The sequence below is a fragment of the Carlito syrichta genome, unplaced genomic scaffold (assembly GCF_000164805.1).
Source record: "Carlito syrichta isolate Samal-C Ts95f unplaced genomic scaffold, Tarsius_syrichta-2.0.1 Scaffold302386, whole genome shotgun sequence".
In the NCBI taxonomy this organism is placed as follows: Eukaryota; Metazoa; Chordata; class Mammalia; order Primates; family Tarsiidae; genus Carlito; species Carlito syrichta.
In genome coordinates, this window is record NW_007246482.1 from 855187 (window position 1) to 875811 (window position 20625).

General features: G+C 44.8%; 1 protein-coding gene across 1 annotated transcript in view; it reads left to right on the forward strand.

Moving 5' to 3' along the window:
- Window positions 1-1026: 1026 nt before the first annotated feature.
- Window positions 1027-20625, forward strand: part of LOC103258855 (protein phosphatase 1 regulatory inhibitor subunit 16B-like) — a gene marked incomplete at its 3' end in the record, with an annotated part of 77248 nt that continues 57649 nt past the window's right edge. The window contains 2 exon segments of the mRNA XM_008056533.2: window positions 1027-1265; window positions 17390-17739. Coding sequence (XP_008054724.1) covers window positions 17490-17739 — 250 coding nt within the window.

A 20625-nucleotide genomic window follows, 5' to 3' on the forward strand; every position in this document is an offset into this window, starting at 1 on the left:
ATGTATCATGTTACAATATTCCTCTTGCTACAGTATATATCTTTGTACACTAATATGATTTTTTTTCATAAGGAAAATTCCTGGCAGTTTGAACTATGATAGACATTGCAGATTGTCCTCCCAAGAGGTTGAACCAATTTCTGTTTCCTCAACAGTGTGGATGACTGTTTCCCCACCCCTTCTCCAGCACTGAGTATTAAGTGACTTTCATTTTTGCCAGTCTGATAGGTATAAAATAGAAAGAACATTTCTGTGTCAGGTTCTGCAGTAATTTTCAGATTTTATGACCCTTTGGCTATGTCTCCATAATGATTGTTAACTATTCAGCGACTACATTTTACTTGGCCTTATGCTTGCAATTAAAGATATAAAATTAAATGAAACCAGTCTCTGCCCTTAGGTTGATCCTGTCTCCTGGAACTGGCACACACTTGGACAAATGAAACGAGAGCAAAAAACAGCAAGGGTCAAAGTTGTGCTAGAGGAATACATAAGCTTAGCTAACTTTTATTCGATAAGCTCTATCTTCATGAATATTACAAATGAATTCATAGAATACAGTATGCACTATGCCCCAGAGTGGGGTGGGGCACTTGAAATTCTCAAAAGAAAACAACTTGATTAGAAGCAGAGAAGTCATGCTGCTTACCCTGAGTGGGGTTAGCAGAAGGGGTGGGAAGTTAGGAAGGGTTGAGTAATCTTACTATTGTCTCTTTGGTTTCCAAGTTTACTAATAGGACATGTTTGAGGGAGCCTGTGTAGAAACCCAGCTGAGTTTGCAGCTGGCACCGATTCCTGCTCTCTCATACCTGGGTAGACCTGCACATTAGTCCAGAAAGAGTGGGAGCATGGGAGCAGGGGGCGGGCTTTACAAATTTGCAACCTTGGAGCTCACAGAGGTTGGATGTGGGTAGCATGAATAGGCTATTTACCCCAGGGGTTACCAGCAGGTGTGCTGTGAACAGGCCCTGGGGGAGGAGACGCATAGCATGGGTGTTCAGTGAATGAGTGAGTGACTTGTAAATGGACCTCCTGCCCAAGAAGAATAGGTCCCTTTAGAAAGGGGTATGATCATCTGAGACAATATTGTCTAAATGAGATGAGGCAAGGCAAGTGCTGAACATGGTGCCTGGAAAGCACTTAAGAGATGATAGATGTTGTCATCACAGTACTTGAGCAGCCTCTCAAAGAACAAGAGGAGTTTGCCAGGTGTAGAGAAAGAAGAGTATTGCCACCCATCGAGCAGCATGCGTGACTGTGAGGTGGTAAGTATGATGGAGTGAAAACTTCATGGACTGTGATAATGTATAGATAAATCTATCTATAATACATTCACATCGTAGCCCTGCCACTTCCTAGTTGTGAGATAGTTTAGAATAGTGGTCAAGAACATTGGCTTCAATGTCAAAGTCAATCTGGATTTGAATCCTAGCCCTGTTGCTTACTGGTTGTGGGATGTTGGGCAATTATTTAACCTCACCGAACTTTAGTTTACTCTTCTGTAAAATGGGGATCGATACTACCTTTCTCATAGACTTGTAAGAATCAAGTGAGTTAGTGTAGCTAAAGCACTCAGCTCAGCTCTAGGAATGTACTGAAAGTTCAATAATAGTTGGAGATTGTAATAAAGATATATATTACTAGCCAGGCAAGGTGTCTCGCACCTGTAATCCCAGCTACTTGGGATATCGAGGCTGGAGGATTGCTTGAGCCCAGGAATTCGAGACCGACCTGGACAGCATAGTGAGACCCCCATCTCAAAAAAAAAAGTTACCTATCAACCCTGGAAGCCTTTTTCCCATGTAATGCCTATTAACATCCTCTAGTGCTGCTTGTGTTCTCCCAAAAACATCCTGCTTTTAGACTTTCTAGAGAAGCAGCAGCACTTTCTGCTCCAAGAAATAGTAAGGAGACTGGCCAAGTTCTGACACAGGGGTTCTTGGATGCATATTAGACCCACCTGGGGAGCTTTTAAAAATTTCAATTCCTGGCTGTACTCCAGACCAATTAAACCAGAATCTGTTGAGGTGGGACCCAGACATCAGTGTTTTTATTTTTTATTTTAATGATGTTTTATGGAAAAACAAATACAGAAAAATGAATAAATCGTAAGTGAATGAATTTTTTACAAATGGAACATGCCCTCATAGCCCACCCCTGCTCAAGACACAGAATGTCGCCAGCACAATAGAAGCCCCCTCATGTCTCTTTCCAGCCACCCCCACCTTGAAACTGCATAGAGTAGTTTTGCCTGTAGTAAAATTTTACAAAAATGGAACTACCTAGTATACCTTTTTGTGTGTGTTTGGCTTATTTTAGTTAGCATTGTGAGAGTCATCCACATCCTTGTGTATCATTGCATATTGTTCATTTTCATTGCTGTACAATGTTCCGTTGTGTGAATATATCATTTTCCCCCCAAACTGCTGTTGGTGGTCATTCTGACTTGTTTATGCTTCAGGTCCATTACAAATAGTACTGTTAACATTCCCGTGAATGCCTTTTAGTGAATGTCTACAGAAATTTCTGTTGGGTATAATTCTAGGAATGAAATTACTGGATTATAGGGCATGTATATGCTCAACTTTGCAAGATATTGCTGAGAAGTTTAAAAAAGTGGTTGTACCCACCTGGGCAACTTGGTGAGACCTCGTCTCTACAATACATTAAAAAAAAAAATAGCTGGGTGTGGTAGTGCGCACCTGTAGTTCTGGCTACTTGGAAGACTGAGATGGAAAGATCGCCAGAGCCCAGAAGGTTGAGGCTGCAGTGGCCAGGAGTGTGCCACTGCACTCCAGTCTGGGAGACAGAGTGAGACTCCAACTCAAAAAAAAAAAAAAAAAGTGGTTGTATCAATTTATATTTCCACTCAGCATTATGAGAATTCTTGCCAACAGTTGGCATTTTCTGTCCTTTTAAAAAAAATGCCCATTTCTAGTGACCTTAATGTATATTCCCAGTATTTCACGCAAAATAATTCCAATGCCAAGTTTGAGAATCTCTTTCCTAGCAGGCTTTTGAAAAAGCAAAGTGGAACTGGGGAGAGAGGTTTTATAATGGTGAGTGCCTCCCTGTTGACTCCCTGTGGTGTCTGTACCCAGAGTTTTTTTATATAACTGACCTGGCTGGTTGGCCAGTGGAGGACATTTTTGCAGTGGAGGAAGAATGTTCAGGTGTATCAGACCTGACAGCCTGCCCCTCATCTCTGTGTGCTTGGTGTGGGGCAAATGGCTCCATCAGGAGTGACCTGGAAACTAACTTGAAGCACCATGCAGCTCTGGAAAGAGGCCACAGCAAGCCTTCACTCTCTTTTATAACTTAAGACCTAAAAGAGATGGGAAAACATGAGAAGTGAATAGTATAAAGAAGTGACTATACAGATTTTGTCAGAGGAAAAGATCTAGTTTTTGGGATCAGAGTTTATGATTTTGTGTCCCTTTTTTGCTCCCCAAAGCCTGCCCAGGACCTGGCACTTGGAAGGTACTAAAAAATGGTCATTGAAATAAATATCAGAATTTTGTAACTGTCTCTAGTGAGAAGTACAACTCACATGGATGCAGATGAAGGTGTCAGAATTTAGCTGAACTGATTAGTAGTTTTGGTTCTTTTCTTTGTCATTTCTATGTTTTAGCTAAGATTTCCTATCTGTTCATTTATTACAAGCATAATTACCTTTAAATCCTTGAGTAAAGTTGTGTGACCTGCTTTAAATTCTTATCTGTTAATTCCAACACCTAGGTCATCTTGAGATTGGTCTTGATTGAATGCCTTTTTTCTTGAGTTTGGGTCACATTTTCTTGTTGCTTTTTAAAAATTTGTCTAGTAACTTTTTATTACATTTTGAATTTTATGAATGAAACTTGAATAGTCTCTGGATTCTATTGTGTTTCTAATGTATTGATTTTCTTAAAAAAAAAACCAGATGGTTAACTTGACCAACTTGAACTCCAGTGTCAGTCTCTCTTGGGTGGGCAACATCTGAAATTTTTGTTCAGTTCTTTTAGCTTTTGTTAAACTGCTTAAAGTCTGCCCTGTACATACATTATTCAGGGAGATTTGGGCACAGTAATATTCAGAATTTGGGGCTATTATTCTGTGACACTCTGATTTTGTTTCGCGATATCTCTCTTCCCTTTCCAGCAGTGGTTATCTGACCTCTGTTCTCTAATTCCTCAAATAGTAGGAGAGAAGTTTTCTAACCAAGTTTTATCCACCAAGTATAGCATCGACTGAGGGCTTCCCTCAGGTAAAAAACTATAAAAACTCAAAAGTCTAGGCGACTAGTGCTATTTTGTTCTTTCAAGTGTTGACAGCCCTCTACTTTCTGCCTCCTCATGATTGAGCAAATTTAGTGTCTTCTGATAGTTTTTTTTTCTTTCAAGAGTTCATAATAGTTTTATGTGGGAAGTTTAGTCCAAGAAGAGCTACTCTGCTGTTAGTAGAAGCAGAAGGTTTCTGACCAATGGTTTTGCTCATTAAGGGATCCTCAGAGACACCCTTATTGCCTAGCATATGGCAGATAGCAATAAATATTTGTTTATTAGCTAAATAAACAAGACTTTAAATTAAAAATGGAAGTGAATTAGCAGAGAAAATTGCCAGGAAAAAAAACCCCTGAAACTAGTAGTTACTTGTTGTTGACATCAGGTATGAAATAGGGTGTTCAAAATTTGTTGAGTCAGAGGATTGGCATAAAATAGGACTCCAGATAGCTGAGTATAGACCAAAGTGGTTACCAAAGTGAACCTGATTTTAACATGAGGAGATCAATTCAGTTGTGATAGTAACACCACTTTCATGGAATGGGACTTACGGCTTATGGAGAAGTTGCCATGTTCAAAGGAAATAAAGTCGGTCATAAGGGAAGCAGAGGTATGTGGAGTTCTGTACACACAAGGGGTGGGAATCAAAGTGAAGGAACTCTCGCTGGAGATCAAAGAGGGGAGGAACAGAAGTGGTTTTGTACCGGCAGTCTACAGCAGCTTACTTCTCTGCATGGTGACCCAGAAGGTCACAAATCAGTACAGAGACTTTAAAATCTGTGTATTAGATAGAAGCTTCATTTACCAAAATGTAGAGCATCTTGAAACTTTCTGATTTATTCCAACAGTTTCATCTTTAGGAAAGGAGAGGAGAGAGGCCAGCTGCTGTTATGAATCTGGTTTGGGAGCTATTGGGCGAAGTGAAAGTGAGAAAGTGCTCACCAAAAAAGGAACAGCCATGGGGTGCTGAGCCCATAGTGGCTTGGAAGGGAGATTTTATGAAATTGAGGTTGAGATACATTTTCCACCCAAGCCCCCCAAAATGATGATAGCCCCAGCAGAAAGGGAAGCAATGACTTTAATCATTTATCCTTTCTCTGCATAGGCTTCATTTGCTTTCCTTCAAGGACTCCTCTCCTTGCCCCCAATCATGCCTCAGTGGGTCATCTTCCCTGTCTGATATGTTGTATTTTATTTTCAGGTGGGGGGATATTAAAAGTACTTAATAAATGGCATAGGCACTGACCAATCAAAACATGCCAGACCAATCAGAAGTGATGCCAACCACAAACAACTGGAATATCAGCCCTACTTATGAGTTCCTTAGCCTTCTGAGTCCCAGTTTTCTTCTCTCTGAAGTGGGGACAATGCCACATCACAGAACTTGGCAGGTAGAAGATGTGCTGGGCACTGAAGCTGCCATTATAACCTGGCATTCTTTGTCTCTGGGTTCGTTTAATGTACCTAGTTTATAGGTTCTGCGATGCTTACCTCTAGTGTCATTAAGCATATGTTTTACTCTATACTGACTTCAGCAAGTACTTGATCTACTATAAGTTGGTCTGTCTGGTTTGGTAACCAAAATGGCCTCTTATCTCCCTGGTCACTAATGTCATAGGTTTTCTGAAATCCTCTTGCATTTCATATGGAAGATCTTCTAACACACTTTAGAGATTTTAGATTTTCTTTTAGAGATTTTTCTAGTTCCTTCTTCTCCTTCTGCTTTTTTTTTTTGAGCCAGAGTTTCACTTCATCTCCCAGACTGAAGCTTAGTGGCATAATCGCAGCTCACTGCAACCTCAACCTTCTGGGCTCAGGTGATTCTTCCATCTCAGCCTCCCAAGTAGCTGGGACTGCAGGTGTGCACCACAAGCCTGGCTAATTTTTAATACTTTTTGTGGAGATGAGGTCTCGCCATGTTGCCCAGGGTAGTTTTGAACTCCTGGGCTCAAGCAGTCCTTTTGCCTTGGCCTCCCAAAGTGCTGGGATTACTGAGCCACTGTCCTGGGCCTCCTGCTTTTTATGTGCGCAGGGTTTGGAGTTAGCCAGACCTGGGTTTGAATGCAGTCTCAAGCCCATAGTGTGCAGTTAATGAGAATGTGCTCTCTGTGTTCATGGCCCTTTCCTTTCCCCGTCTTAGTCTTTCTTCCTCCAGGTTGGGACTTCCTCCTTCAAGTTCAACTCTGCTTTTCTTTTTCTTTTTTTTAATTTTAATATTGTGGGGTACAATTCAGGGTTAGGTATACAAATATTCATTGTGCAGGTACCCTTGTTGATGAGGTGTGCCTCCCCCTTCCCTAGGCAGATTTCCACTACTGCCAATCCCATCTCCCTGACGCCTTCCACCCCCACAGTTTCCTTCTGCTGTCAATCCTTTTCTTATAGTATTATGATAGTTGTTCAAGGTCCACTTATAAGTCAACTCTGCTTTTCATCATCCTTGTTTCCTTGGAATTTATCTCTAAACCACAGTGAAGAAACTGTATGAAAAGCTTTTAAAAATTCCCATCCCAGCTTCTTTCTAATTGGCTAAGAAGGTCATGGACTTAAAAGGGAAGACTCTCTTGTTAGGAGAGAGTCTTCCCTCTCTTCCCTTTTTGAGGTCTCTGTAGTGGAGGGTGGGGTCTTTTTAGGGAGCAAACCATGGTCCCCTTCCTCCTTCATGCTGGCAATGATGCAGAGCCTAAGATGCTTGGAGTGGATGAGACAGTGATCCCGGGATCTGGATGGAGAACCATGAGGGTTGGTAGCAGTGCCCTTGTCCCTGCTTCAAGAATGGACCCCATCCAAGAACCAACAGCATGCTGTTTCCCCACACTCCAGGGTCTGCTTTGGGAGAGCTGCAGGGGCTGCCCTCCTCCGCTTGCGTTGGCTCAAGACAGCATCCTAGAATCTGGATCCAATGAGCTTAATAGCCTGAAGTACAGTTCTTCCTTCTACCCCTAGGGTAGGTTATGGGAGAAATTCCTGTTAAAACCTGGGATTTTTGTCATGCTTGTTTACCACTGAGGCTATGGTGAATTTTTGTTGTTGTTTGGATGATTCCCTGGGACTTGAGGGGTTCTTCCCACCCAGTCTGATAACTTTCTAGATGTTTGTGTTTAAGACTACAGGATTTTAATCAGTGGGGTGAAGGCAAACCCTGGACTCAATTCAGGCAGCAAGATGTAGGATGGTGCTACCACGTCCCCTTTCTTCCTGTTATCACGTGCGCTTTGTAATCCCTCTCTTCATAGCACTTCAAGTGGCCACTAACAACCTGAGGCTTAGTCCAGGAAGGAAAGCTTGGTCAAAGATGTCATGCTGAGAGAGAAAAGCAGAGGAGACAGAGGCCACACCAGACCCAGTGGATGTGAAGAGCCATCCCCTGCTTAACAGCTGTGTAACCCAGGAGGGTGTTCTGTGACCACAGGTGGCCTCCTTTGGAAAATGATCCCTCCAACTGCTAAGCGAGTTTTTAATCTCCCAGTAGAAGGAGGGGGTGGACCACACTCCCCCAAACCTGAAGAAGCTGTAATTTGACTCCCATTTCCCCGTGCTTAGCTATTATATAAGCTGCTGCTGCTTCTGCTTCTTCTTCTTTTTTTTTTCTTTGAATCAGAATCTCACTCTGTTGTCCAGGCTGGAGTGTGTGGCACTCTCACGGCCACCACATCCTTGACCCACTGGGCTCAGGAAATCCTTCCATCTCAGCCTTCCAAGTAGCTAGAACTACAGGCATGTGCTGCCAGGCCTGGCTAGTTTTTTGACTTATTGTAGAGACGAGGTCTTGCCAAGTTGCCCAGGCTAGTCTTGAACCTCTGGGCTCTGGCAATCCTCTCATCTCCACCTCCCCAAATCCTGGAATTATAGACATAAGCTATCCCAACTGGCTCCATAAGCTTCTTTAGAAGATTGACTGCTTGGTTGAGCACTGTAACTGTGACTGACTAATGTGTTTGTAGACATCATGTCAGCTTTGTGTGTGCCCCTGTCCTTAGCACCTTTGTGGCTGTTCCCTGGAGTCTTCCTCATACTTATTCACAAGCGTGTGGGCCTCTCAGGGTTCAGGTTCATGTGGAGAAGCCCCGCGTGGAAGACTGATGTGTCCGTGGGTGTTACTTTCCTGTTTGAACTGTGATCTCTTTGAAGTTTCCTTGGAACTGAGCCTGAGAATCTTACCTTCACAGGGATACCAATCCAAAACATCCATCAATATCTGCTTGGAGTGGTCCTTGCACGCTGTTTAGCCTGGTGGTTACCAAAGGTTGGGCTGCAGATATGCATGAGAGAGTGCTTACTCTCAATATGATGATCTTCCCACCAGGCCAGGACTAGGGCCCACGGGGCCAGCCCCACCTTCCAGCGAGCATGGACCCTCTCAGCAGCCTCATGAGTGACCATGGAGTTCCTGGTGGTGGGGACCCCAGCATTGTGGCCACGCTGGGCTTTGTTGAACTATCAACATTGGGCAGTTTCTCCTCCTGCCACGCTGATCTTACTTCTTCCTGTTGCCTGTGCATGATCCCAGCTCTGCCCTCTAGAGGCTTCGAATGAAGCTGATCTTTTCCCTGATGGCTTTGGTTAACATGTGGTCCTCTGCTCCCAATACGGCCCAGCCAGTTGAGACAGACGCCAACTAGACATGATTCTTTCCCTGAGAGGGCTCAAGATGCATTTGTTGTTTGATCAGTCTTTGTTCTTGTTGAACTTGTGGTTGTGAATCCGCCTTCCTAATCCTGTACTACCAAATTGGATTATAGTAAATGGGTTTCAGGGGACAGTGACAAGTCAGGACCATGCCCAGGGCCACCACTGAGAGATCTGAACGAAAGAGCACAACTGGGAGAATTGGAGTTAAGGAGCAGGCCCATGGGGACCTGAGTTTCTAAAACAGGTTTAAAACCAGGAGGTGTGTCTACAATGACTGTTCCCAAAGTCTAGAAGGTTCATCCTGGCAGGAGTAGGACAGTCAGTCCACAAAATCCCATGAGAATGGGATTGGGGGACGAGGGTGACCTCTAATTCAGGTATTTGGAGCACCAAGGGCCCCAGAAGTCTCTTTGCTCATGAGTAAAGCATCTTTATGCTGGAAAAAAAAAATGATGCTATGATTCAAAGAAGTGTGGGGTGGAAGGGCGGAGGTGTGCATCCTTTAGGAGAGAAAGTAGGTCCCAAGGGATATCGGAGGAGTAGGAAAGCCATTGCTGTTTGTTTTGTTTTCTTTTTTCCCTCGTGCTCAACAGTACAGGAAGTACAAGGAGAAAGCCTCCCATAGCCTTCCTCCAGACTGCTGCCAATATTGTGCAGAGAAGAATAGTTGAAGAACAAGAAAACAAATCTTCACATTTTCTTAACAGTGTGAACTTTGAAACACTTTCTGACTCATATTTTAAAGTCTCTTCAATTTGAATTCACCTTCCTTGGTGGTGTTTTTTTTTCAAGGCCCTAGGCTCAAGTCCAAAGATGTGTCAACCAGCTGCTCCCTTGAAATTAAGGAGTCAGAGGCAGTGGCCCCCTGCTCCCATCTCAGTGGGCAGGGCTTCTGTGGAAATCTGGCTTTGACCCTCTCACCCATCCTCAAAACTGGCCTTCACCTTGGGCCTGAAGGGCTGGGAATGGTGATATCTGGTAATATACCTCAGCAAAAGGCACTCATATTGCTACAAGCAACAGTTCCTTCTGGAGTCCCTATTTTTACATCTCCAAAAGCATCAATGTTGTTAGGGTGATTTTGGCCACAGGTAACAAAATCCAATTCAATTGGCTTAAATAATAAAGGAAATTTTGTTGGCTTGTATAGCTGAAGTCCTGAGCCCCCTTAGTTAAAAGACCCTGCTTTCCTCCTGTGACTGCCAAGTTTTGGCTTTGTCCAAAGACCAGCTTCCTGCATGGATGGTGGCCACATGGCTTCCAGGAGCACCTGGCTTCATGCTTCCAGTTCACAGTGATGGAAGAGAGAGCTTCTGATTGGGCCAACTGAGGACACAGTCCTACCTCTGAACCAATCACTGTGGCTGAGTTTAGGCCATTGCTGACAGGCTCTGGCCAATCAGAGTCCAGCACCAAGTGATTATGGGGCAGTACACAGATCATCATCAAATTAGTGCCTCTCTTGTTTTCCGTGAGGTATGTTTCTTCCCAAAATAATATTGCTGTAATAATAGTCTTCTTTCCTTTTAGTTTTTTTGGGGGGTATGAGGGATTTTCTAGTATATCCTGCCCATCCCCATGACTCCACCTCTCCATCCAAGCCCTGGCATGCTTCCTTGCCCTTCAGCCCAAGTGTCAGCCTTCTGGAGCTGAGCCTCAGTTTTTCCCTTTGCGTGCAGCAAGAGAAATCTAGTTCAGACTTTGTCAAGCAACAGAGGTTAAATCAAGGCTCTGGGGGAGAGATGAGGATACCTCAACAGCCTGTTCCTGCTTCACTGAGGGTCAAGTGCCTTAGCCTCAAACTTCCTGCTGGCCACAATCAAGCTATTTTTGTTCATCTACCCAGATGTTGAAAAAATTCAGCACCCCACCCTATTTCCCCTCGACTCTGATTTCTCTTCTCACATCAAATACTTCCTGGATGACCTCATCTGACCTGGCCTCTGCAGACCCCTCCACTGCAGGCCTCTTGCCAACCCAGCCACTCTGTTGACTTGTGGTCCCACATGTCTGGTTCTCTGCAGAACAGTCCGTCTGGAAATTCCCACAATGCTAGGCTTACTATATCTCCACAGAGCTGCTTTTCCTCCAAATGAGGTCTTCCTTGGGGATCCTCTTTAAGTGTTGATGACAGCCGTTGCTCTCCCAGGTCCTGGCAGTTTGGGTTGTGTTCCCATCAGTATATGGAGCTTTCTCTAGGAGTGTAGACAGGTGTGCTCAAGTCTCACGAGTAGTCTAGTCCACTGCCCCTTGGAGCCATGGCTGCTGTAGGCTGCTCTTGCACCTAGGCCAATGCCCTGTCTTGGGGGCTGCCCAGCTGCTGTGTTAGCAGCACCACAGCAATTCTTTAATTAGACCAAGCAGGGTTTTCTCAGAAGGGGGTGGGAGGAGCTGTGTGGGTCTATTGGGGGAAACTAGGTCACCTGAAAACCAGTAATCAAGAGGGAGCTGTCCTCGAGTCCCAGCTCCAGGGAACCTGGAGAGGCAAGGTGGGAGGGGCTGGTAGAGGGAGCCAAACCAGAGAAAATGTGCTCTGGCCCCTTTTGTTGGCCCTTGGGAGACATTGTCCTCACCCTTCTCCAGGGGGCTGGGCAACTGCCCTTAATTCCTTTGCCGAGAGCCGGGAGAGCACTGCAGTGATGCCTTCTGTCTGCCTGGGACCTGCTACTTTGGGACCCATAGAGGGAGCACTGCACTGGGAGTCAGGCTCCCAGGTTTAGTTACTGCTCAGCCTCTGTGTCCTTGGAGCATGTCACCCACTCCCTTGTGCCGGCTTGTCTTCCCTCCACTGGATAGGGACCATCTCTGTCTTTTACCCTTCTGTATCCTGAGTCCTGAGTCTAGTCCTGGCATGCAATAGGCACTTCGTAAATATTTGCCAAATGAAACAATGAGTTCATATGACTGCTTCTCTTATAAGATTGTTGTCATGAGGATCACTGGCAAGATGGGTTTCCCAAATGTCAGTCAGTTCTAGTTGTTGCCAACACTAAATACCATCATTATTAAGTTTTTCTTTACTACCAACTTGCTAGTTTTCCACCAGAATAATTTATTTAAAAAAGAAAGTTTATATCACTACCATAAATAAACAGTAACTGTGAAAACAAATCCACAGGAAACAAATCAGCATTACGGCATTCTATCTTGGATATAGTTGCTTGCCTGAGGCCAGGAGCCTGAGGCTTGCTTACTCTTTGTTTACAAAGAAGATCAGCATGGTTATAAAGATGTGTAAGGGCCTATTAGCAAGAGACTGACACTTTCTTCTGGAGGAAGTCTGCAAGATTAAAAAGAAAGTAAAAAGAGTATATACCTTGCTTTCTGTGTAGGCCCCTGCTATATTAAACCTTGTCCCCTACTTTTGAAAATTTCCATGGGATGAATTCTGTTTCTACATTTAGGGAAGCACTTGGCAGAGAGGAAGGGAGGGAAAGTTCTTTGAAAGGGATAAAGTTCTTTAACAGTGTACATGATTGGTACCATCATTCTTTCCTTCACTTTTAGCATGTTCTTGGTACCTCCCACTTGGAAGTGATCAGTAATAAAAACAAAGAAATGAGTAATTGTACAGAATCTTAGTGCTGAGAGAAATCTCACAGAATACTTAGGTTAGGTTGACACCAGGGGAAATTTTATCCTCCAGTGAGTGACAGGGAAACTGCGACCTCCTGAGACAGCCACTGACCATGAGCACCTTTGTTCAATTGCATGCTGGACAGCACTACAGACCAGGTGTCTGTTCTTTGAGTGCACGTAACTGCTTCCCCGGCCCCTGGTCCTGCTGTGTGCTGGGGAGACTCACAGACTATCTTCCCTTTCTTGTACAGATGGGAGCTCTGGATGGTTGGAGACTGCTGTCTCGATTTTGCCTAAGTCAGGAATTGCAGACTCAAACAGGAGCTGGCAAGTGATGTCAGTTAAGGAGGTTAGGAGGGTATAATAGAGTAATGGGGACTCTGGCAAATGAGAGGGTGTGTTCCCCATCTAAAGGGGGCAGCCCTGCTCTGCACCCATTGATGGTTGCAATGTGAGCCCAGCATGGCCAGACACTGAGATGTTCTAAGGAAGCTGAAAACCCGATGTTGAAAATAAATTCTACAAATTTTAAATCTTAGCAATGAAATAAAATATTGCAAAGCATGGTGTGGACCAAAATTAAACAAACCAACACACATGATGTGGATCACAAGGAGCTTTCTGGCTAAGCTTGGCCACAGCCACAGGTGGCTCATCACTGTCCCCAAGACTTCTCTGTCCCCTTTGGGCTAGGCTAGCCATGCCTCTTGGAGCCATGTTTCTGTGTTGGTTTCTGGAATTCCCTCCATTGTGGTCAGCTCCTCTGCATGCCTTTGAACACTGACAGACTCCCTTTCAACTCCTCTCACCCAGGCAACTCATCCTCATACTCATTCTTTGAGATTTAGATCAGTTGTCCTGTACTCTGGAAGGCCTTTGATAATAACCCCAGGCAGACTGACTGTTCCATTTTCTAGGTATATGATGTTGGGTACATTAACTTAATCTCTCTGTCCCTCAGTTTTATTATCTGGAAAATGGGCATGATAATAATATCTATTTGATTAGGTTATTGGAAGAATTAAATAGAAGAATTAAAAGGATTTGCAGATAGACTGACAGACAGACAGAGACTTCCCAGAAGATACATCTCTGAATCAGGGCTTTTCACAGAACAGGTGTTCATCAAATGTTTTTGCTCATGTGAGGAAGTGGGGTGAAATAAACACATAGTTTGCTAGCTACCGGTGAGGCCTGGCTATCATGATGCCTGTTGTGAGTTTGAACTCCTTACTCCTCAAAAAGCAGCCAAATATCTCTCTAAATGGCTAAAATAGAAAGCAGTGATAATACTAAATGCTGTCAGAGGAACTGGATCACTCATACATCGCTGGAGGGAATAAAAACTGGTCCAGCCAGCCACTCTGGAGAGCAATTTAACAGTTTCTTTTATAACCAAACACGCAGTTACCATATGGTTCATCAGTTGTACCCTTGAGGCATTTGCCCCTAGGAAACAAAAACGAACACAAAAACCTGTAATTGAACTTAATAACCCCAAACTGGAAACAACTCAAACTTTTTTTAATTTTTGTATAGAGATGGGGTCTCACTATGTTGCCCAGGCTGGTGTCAAACTCTTGGGCTCAAGCAATCCTCCTACCGCTACCTCCCAAAGTGCTGGGATTACAGGTGTGGGCCACTGCACCTAGCCAGATGGTCTTTAATAGATGAATAGTTAAGCAAATTGGGACCATCCGTAAAATGCAATACTATTCAGCACTAAGCCAGTCCCCACAGGTTACCTGCTCTCTGGTTCTATTTATATAACACTTTTTGAAATGATAAAATTCTAGAGATGAGGAACAGATTATTAATTGCCAAGGCAGGGACAGGAGTAGGTTGGAGGGAGGCTTAGGGAAGGAGATGGGTGTGGTTCTGAGTGAGGAAGACAAGGATCCTTGTGGTGGAGCTGCTTGGATCTTGACTGTGACGATAGATATGTGATGAAATTGCATAAAATGAAACACACACATCCAAACAGTACCTGCAAGAGTGGGGAAATCTAGTAAGTTTGGCAGATTGTATCAATGTCAGGTTCCTGGCTGTGATTTTGTACTGCTGTTTGGATAAACTGGGTGAGGTGTACACAGGATCCCTCTGTATTACGAGGGGGGGACCAAAAAATGGAATCTATAAAAATTGTGTATTTATTCTTACATGTTTAAACTTCAGTCACCTTCAAAGTACTCTCTGTTTACTACAATACACCTATCAAGCTGCTTTTTCCACTGCTCAAAACAGTTTTTGAACTCGTCTTTTTTTATTCTTGAGTTGTATTCTCACTCTGTTGCCCAGGTGGGAGTGCAGTGGCATTCTCACAGCTACTGCAGCCTTGGCCTGCTAGGCTCAGGTGATCCTTTCACCTCAGCCTTCCAAGTAGCTGGAATTATAGACACAAGCTACAGCACGTGCTACTAATTTTTAAATTTATTTTAGAGATGATGTCTCTCCAAGTTGCCCAGGCTGGTCTTGAACCCCTGGGCTCGGGCGATCCTCTCACCTCCGCCTCCCAATGTGCTGGGATTACAGGTGTTAGCCACCGTGCCTGGGCAAGTTCATCAATTTTAATGTCTTTTAGTGCTTCTTTCGTTTTCTGTTTCATCTCTTCCACATCAGCAAAACATTTCCTTTTAGAACTTTTTTTATCAATGAAAAAAAATTGCTCGGGGTGAGATTGGGTGAATAGAGAGGTGTGGGGGTCATGCCGTTTTTGGTTAGAAACTGCTAAACACTCCGCATGGTGTGGGCAAGTGCACTCGTAAATCACTCACCATGAAATGGGCAAACCTGTTGAAAGAATCTCTAAAAAAAATTCCCTGAAGCCTCTCCCAACTACGCTAGCTGATACACTGATGCTGACAGATTCCTAGCACTTATCCAGTAGGGGAAGCCTATAATCCAAGGGGCCCACCCTCCAAAAAATATATCCAGATTTTTTTGGGGGGGCCCCCTCTTGTATTTGTCACAATTGTGTGTGACTCTACAATAATTTCAAAATAAAAAGTTTAATTAATTAATTTAAAACACGTTTCAAGGCATTCAAATCAAACAAAAGGCAACCAAAGCCAGCTGTCTTGTTTCCTGCTGAGCCTGGCCATTGGCTTATTTATGCTTGAAGTCAGACACAGGGACCTTTACCCTGAGAGCTTGGCCAAGCCAACCCCTGCCCCACTTTGCCTATTAACCCTCCATTCCCAGAGGTGGCAGAAGCCTGAAGACCTGTGAGAATCCACCTGAGCCTTGAGGTTTTCGGCCAGAATCCTGGTCTTCAGCTTCCTGATGAAATGTGTTCAGAGAGGCGGGGTGAGGAGGGGACCCCGGAGGTCCACAGCACTTCCTGGAGCTGGTCCATCCTGATTCTCTCTGAGACAGTAGGTATTTCCACATTACACAGAGTAGAATCGTGCCAGTCCTTTCCTGTTGCCTGCCATTCCACCACCAGCCTTGCCTGCGGTTCACAGATGTGTTGTAATTACAGTGTCCTGCCCCTCTGCTCCAAGCTCGAGGCTTTTTGCTGTTAGGTGTTTTAACTTTTTTTTTTTTTTGAGTCGGAGTCTCACTGTCACCCAGACTGGAGTGCAGTGGCACACCCATGACTACAGCGGCCTCCATCTGCAGGACTCGGGCCATCCTTCTGCCTCAGTCTTCCAAATAGCTGGGACTAAAAGTGCACGTCACCATGCCCAGCTATTTTTAAAAATTTTATTATAAAGATGAGGTTTTGTCAAGTTGCCCAGACTGGTCTCAAACCCCTGGGCTCAGGCAATCCTCTTGCCTCTACCTCCCAAAGTGCTGGGATTACAGGTGTGAGCCATTATGCCCGGCTGCCAGCTCTTTTTATTCCTTGAATACCCTGTAACTTCTGGGAAGTGAGTAGAACATTTTGCAGGTGGAACAAAAGATTTAGGTAGGTGATTGTCCCAAGACCCTTTCCCTCTTAGTCTGAGATCCATAAGGTCTGTGCTGACATGAAGGCTAGCTGGCTTCTGACTCTGAAATTTTGTTGACCTCATGTTTCTAGGACATAAGCAAGAAGTGTGTGTGTGTGTGTGTGTGTGTGTGTGTGGTGTGTGTGTGTGTGTGTGTGTGTTAAAGTCATCCAAAGAGAGAAACTTTAAGATTTTCTAGGTTCCAGTAGTTTTCAAACTTTTAGGACTTAGAATCTATTTCCTTAAATTGAGGATTCCAAAGTGCTTCTGTTTATGTAGCTTATATCTGTTAATATTTGTCATATTATAAATGAATACTGAGAAATTTTTAATAAAAATAATATTAATTCCTTTAAAAAGCAATAAGCTCATGCATATGTTATAACAACATAACTTTTTTTTTTTTGAGTTGGCGTCTCACTCTGTGGCTCAGGCTGGAGTGCTGTGGCATACTCACAGCTACCCCAGTGTTGACCAGCTGGACTCCAGTGATCCTTCTGTCTCAGCCTTCCAAGTAGCTTGAACTATAGGCGCACACTACCACATCCGGCTAATTTTTTGATTTATTGTAGAGATGAGGTCTCGTAAAGTTGCCCAGGCGGGTCTCAAACTCGCGGACTCAGGCAATCCACTCACCTCAGCCTCCCAAAGTGCGGGATTACAGGCTGACCAACCGAGCCCGGCTGGAAAAATCTCTTGAGGCCAGGAGTTTGAGAGCAGTCTGGGCAAAATAGTGAGACTCCCATCTCTGTTTTTTAAAAAACGTGATTAATTAAATTAGAATAGCCACATGAGTAGAGAGCACAGCCAGTACAGCCAGACCTTGCTGGTACTTGCAGGTCACTGTAAGGATTTGTACTTTAGTCCGATTAGCCACGGAGCGGAAACCTCCAAAGGGTTTGAACATGGGCTGTGGGGTGACATCATCAGATCTGCGTCTCTGAGCCTGACCCGCGTGTCCCTCTGTTTCCCTCTCTGCCCCAGGCTCCACCATGAGGCTCCAGCCGCAGAGGAGGCCCCGCACTCCCCAGGCCCTCAGCGCTCCGCGCTAGCCCCCAGCCAGGGCGTGGGGAGGGTGGTGGCCATGGCCAGTCACGTGGACCTGCTGACGGAGCTGCAGCTGCTGGAGAAGGTGCCCACGCTGGAGCGGCTTCGAGCCGCCCAGAAGCGCCGGGCCCAGCAGCTGAAGAAGTGGGCGCAGTACGAGCAGGACTTGCAGCACCGCAAGCGCAAGCATGAGCGGAAGCGCAGCACGGGTGGCCGTCGCAAGAAGGTGTCCTTCGAGGCCAGCGTGGCCCTGCTGGAGGCCTCGCTGCGGAATGACGCTGAGGAAGGTAGGCCCCTTCTGCTGCCCTGGTTCTTAGGTCCTCCTGCTCAGAGTTTGGGTTTCAGGTTTTGTGCCGTCGAGGTGTGGGCCTGGTAGGTCTACGACCTTCTCCCAAGTTCCAGCAGCCCCACACATCTTAGGGCGTGGATATTCCCAGGAAAAGCTTACAATTTATCTTAGACTTTTTTTCTGGAAAGCATTTTTATTTTGTTTGTATGTATTTATTTATTAGAGATGGGAGGGTCTCACTATGTTGCCCAGGCTGGTCTTAAACTCCTGGCCTCAAGCAATCCTCCCGCCTCAGCCTCCTGAGTAGCTCAGATCCGTAGATATGCACCACTGCGCCCAGCCTTTGGAAGCAAGGATTCCAGCCTTTGGCTAATGAGTACCATAATAATTTTCCTTCTCTCCTACAAATATTTACTGACAACCTATTGCTTGTGCATTACAGTACTGATTAAGTAGGATCTGGTTTCTCCCCTCCAGGAATTCAATACTCATTAGATCGTGCATTTCTTAAGCCCCTCCTCTGTGCTATTCCCCATGCCTGGTAGTCTCTGAATGCTGTTCCATTCTATTTCCCCTTCACTGCAGACATAAATGGTGTTGAGGAAAGGTTATGGGCAAACATCCCGAAGCGAGACTACCTGGGTCTGACACCGGATTTGTTAGTTCCCTGTGTGACCTTGACAGGGAGACAAGCGACTTTGACTCCCTGTACTTAATTTCTGTAAAATGGGGTTAATAAGAATACCTACCTTATGATCTTGCTGTGGACATTAACTTAGATGCTCCCTGTGAAGTGCTTGGATATATCTCTTATACTGAGGAAATGGTCATTAATATGTTTTATTTTATTATATTATTACTAGATTATATTTTCCTTATAGTCTTATTATCATAGGATGTCCATAAAGTCTGAAAACATAGATATACACAATGTTGTCATACATTTTCACTCAAAGTGAATGAATAAATAAATATAAACAAACACACATATATGAGGGGGGACCCCAAAACCAGAATTATTTATAAACAATTGTGTATTTATTCTTACATGTTTAAACTTCAGTCACCTTCAAAGTACTCTCCATTTGATGTAATGCACCTATCAAGATGCTTTTTCCACTGCTCAAAACAGTTTTTGAACTCATTCATTTTGATGCCTTTTAGTGCTTCTGCTATTTTTTGTTTCAGCTCTTCCACATCAGCAAAACATTTCCCTTCAAGGATTTTTTTCATCTGAGGAAACAAAGTCGCTCAGGGCAAGACTGGGTGAATAGGAAGGATAGGACACGGAGGTCATGCTGTTTTGGGTCAGAAACACTCAGCATGGTGTGGACAGGTTTTTTGTGTAAATCACCCACCATGAAATGGACAAATGCGTTGAAAGAATCTCAAAAAAAAAAAGAACTGAAACGATGCAGCCTCTCACAACAATGCTAACTGATATACTGATGCCAGTGGGTTCCTAGAACACTTACCTAGCGAGAAAAGCCTGTACTACAAAGGGCCACCCTCCAAAAAATAATTCTGGGTTTTTTTTGGGGTCCCTTCTTGGAAATAATCTATGTTTCCAGATCTTATGGATACCCTGTACTCGATATAATTTATTTAATTGTATTATTATTATGTGTCCCATGATCCAGCTATCACTATCTGAGCCATTTATAATAACACTCATTCTACAGATGGAGAAACTGAGACTGGGAGAGGTTCAGAACCTTGGCCAAGATGGCAAAGCAGGGTCAGAACCCCCAGCATCCAAGCTCTCACACTGCCTTCATGGCATTGCAGGTTCGCTTCCTGTTGTGAGGATGAACAGGGGATCCATGATTTAGCCAAAACCTTCTTTTCTGGGTGTATTCTCAGGGTCAGACCTGACCATTGTGCCGCTTAGGTGTGTGCGCGTCCTCTGTCCTCTGTTCCCTTCAGCAGACTCTGGTCTGTCCCCATTAACTAAGCCTTTCTGGCTGTCCCTGGAGAGGTCTGGCCATGTTTCCTGGGGCCTTCCACACACCCTTGGACATTTGGTGCCAAAGCAGCAGTGAAAGAACCAATGGGTGATGGCACTGACAGCATTGACAGTGTGTGTTCTATTCACCCTGCTCTGCAGGTTTTAGAATTCCATTTCCGCCCGGTTACTGAGGGCTCTAGGGAATGAGCAGGGGGTCACTCCTGGAACCCCTGCAATGGAAACTGTTCAGCCAGGCCTGGGGCAAACAGCCCCCAGGGGAGCGGTATGAAATCTCAGGCTGGGGACATGGCCCTGCGAGGCTCCCGCCCACGTGCTGCCGAGTGACGTGGCAGCCCCATCCCACTCAGTGGGTGGCTCATCTTGATGTCTAATTCTTATCGGGGGCGGCAGTTCATCAGCTCTTCTCTCACCCCTCATCGTTTACTCCCTTGTTTCCCTCCTGGAGGGGCTTTTCAGAGGCTCTGCCAGCAGGCTGCCCTGCTGCTTCAGAACATAGCCCCTGCCCCCAGCCCTTGCCTACTGTCCTGCATACAGGTTAGAAGTGTTCTGGAGTTGGAATTCAAAAGTCAGTGCCTGCAGCCCTGCCTGTGACCCTGAGCAGCTTGTACCATCTCGCTGGGTCCAGTTTTTAAATCTGTAAAATGGGGCTTTAAATGCTTGCCCTCAAGAGAGCATGGAGGGAATTAGATAAGATCCCGGAAGTCAACCTGAGCCCTGTACTAGCACGGTGATCATTTTAACCCTTCCTTTCCATTTCCTTTCCTTTCCTCTCCTCTTTCCTTTCTTTACAACTTTGATGTTTTTAAGAACCCATATGTGCACAAACACATTCTCCTTACAAAAATAAACATAGAAGTGTACACAGTAAAAAGTCCCTTCTCTCCCTCCCTCCCTCTCTCCCCCCCTCCCCCCCCC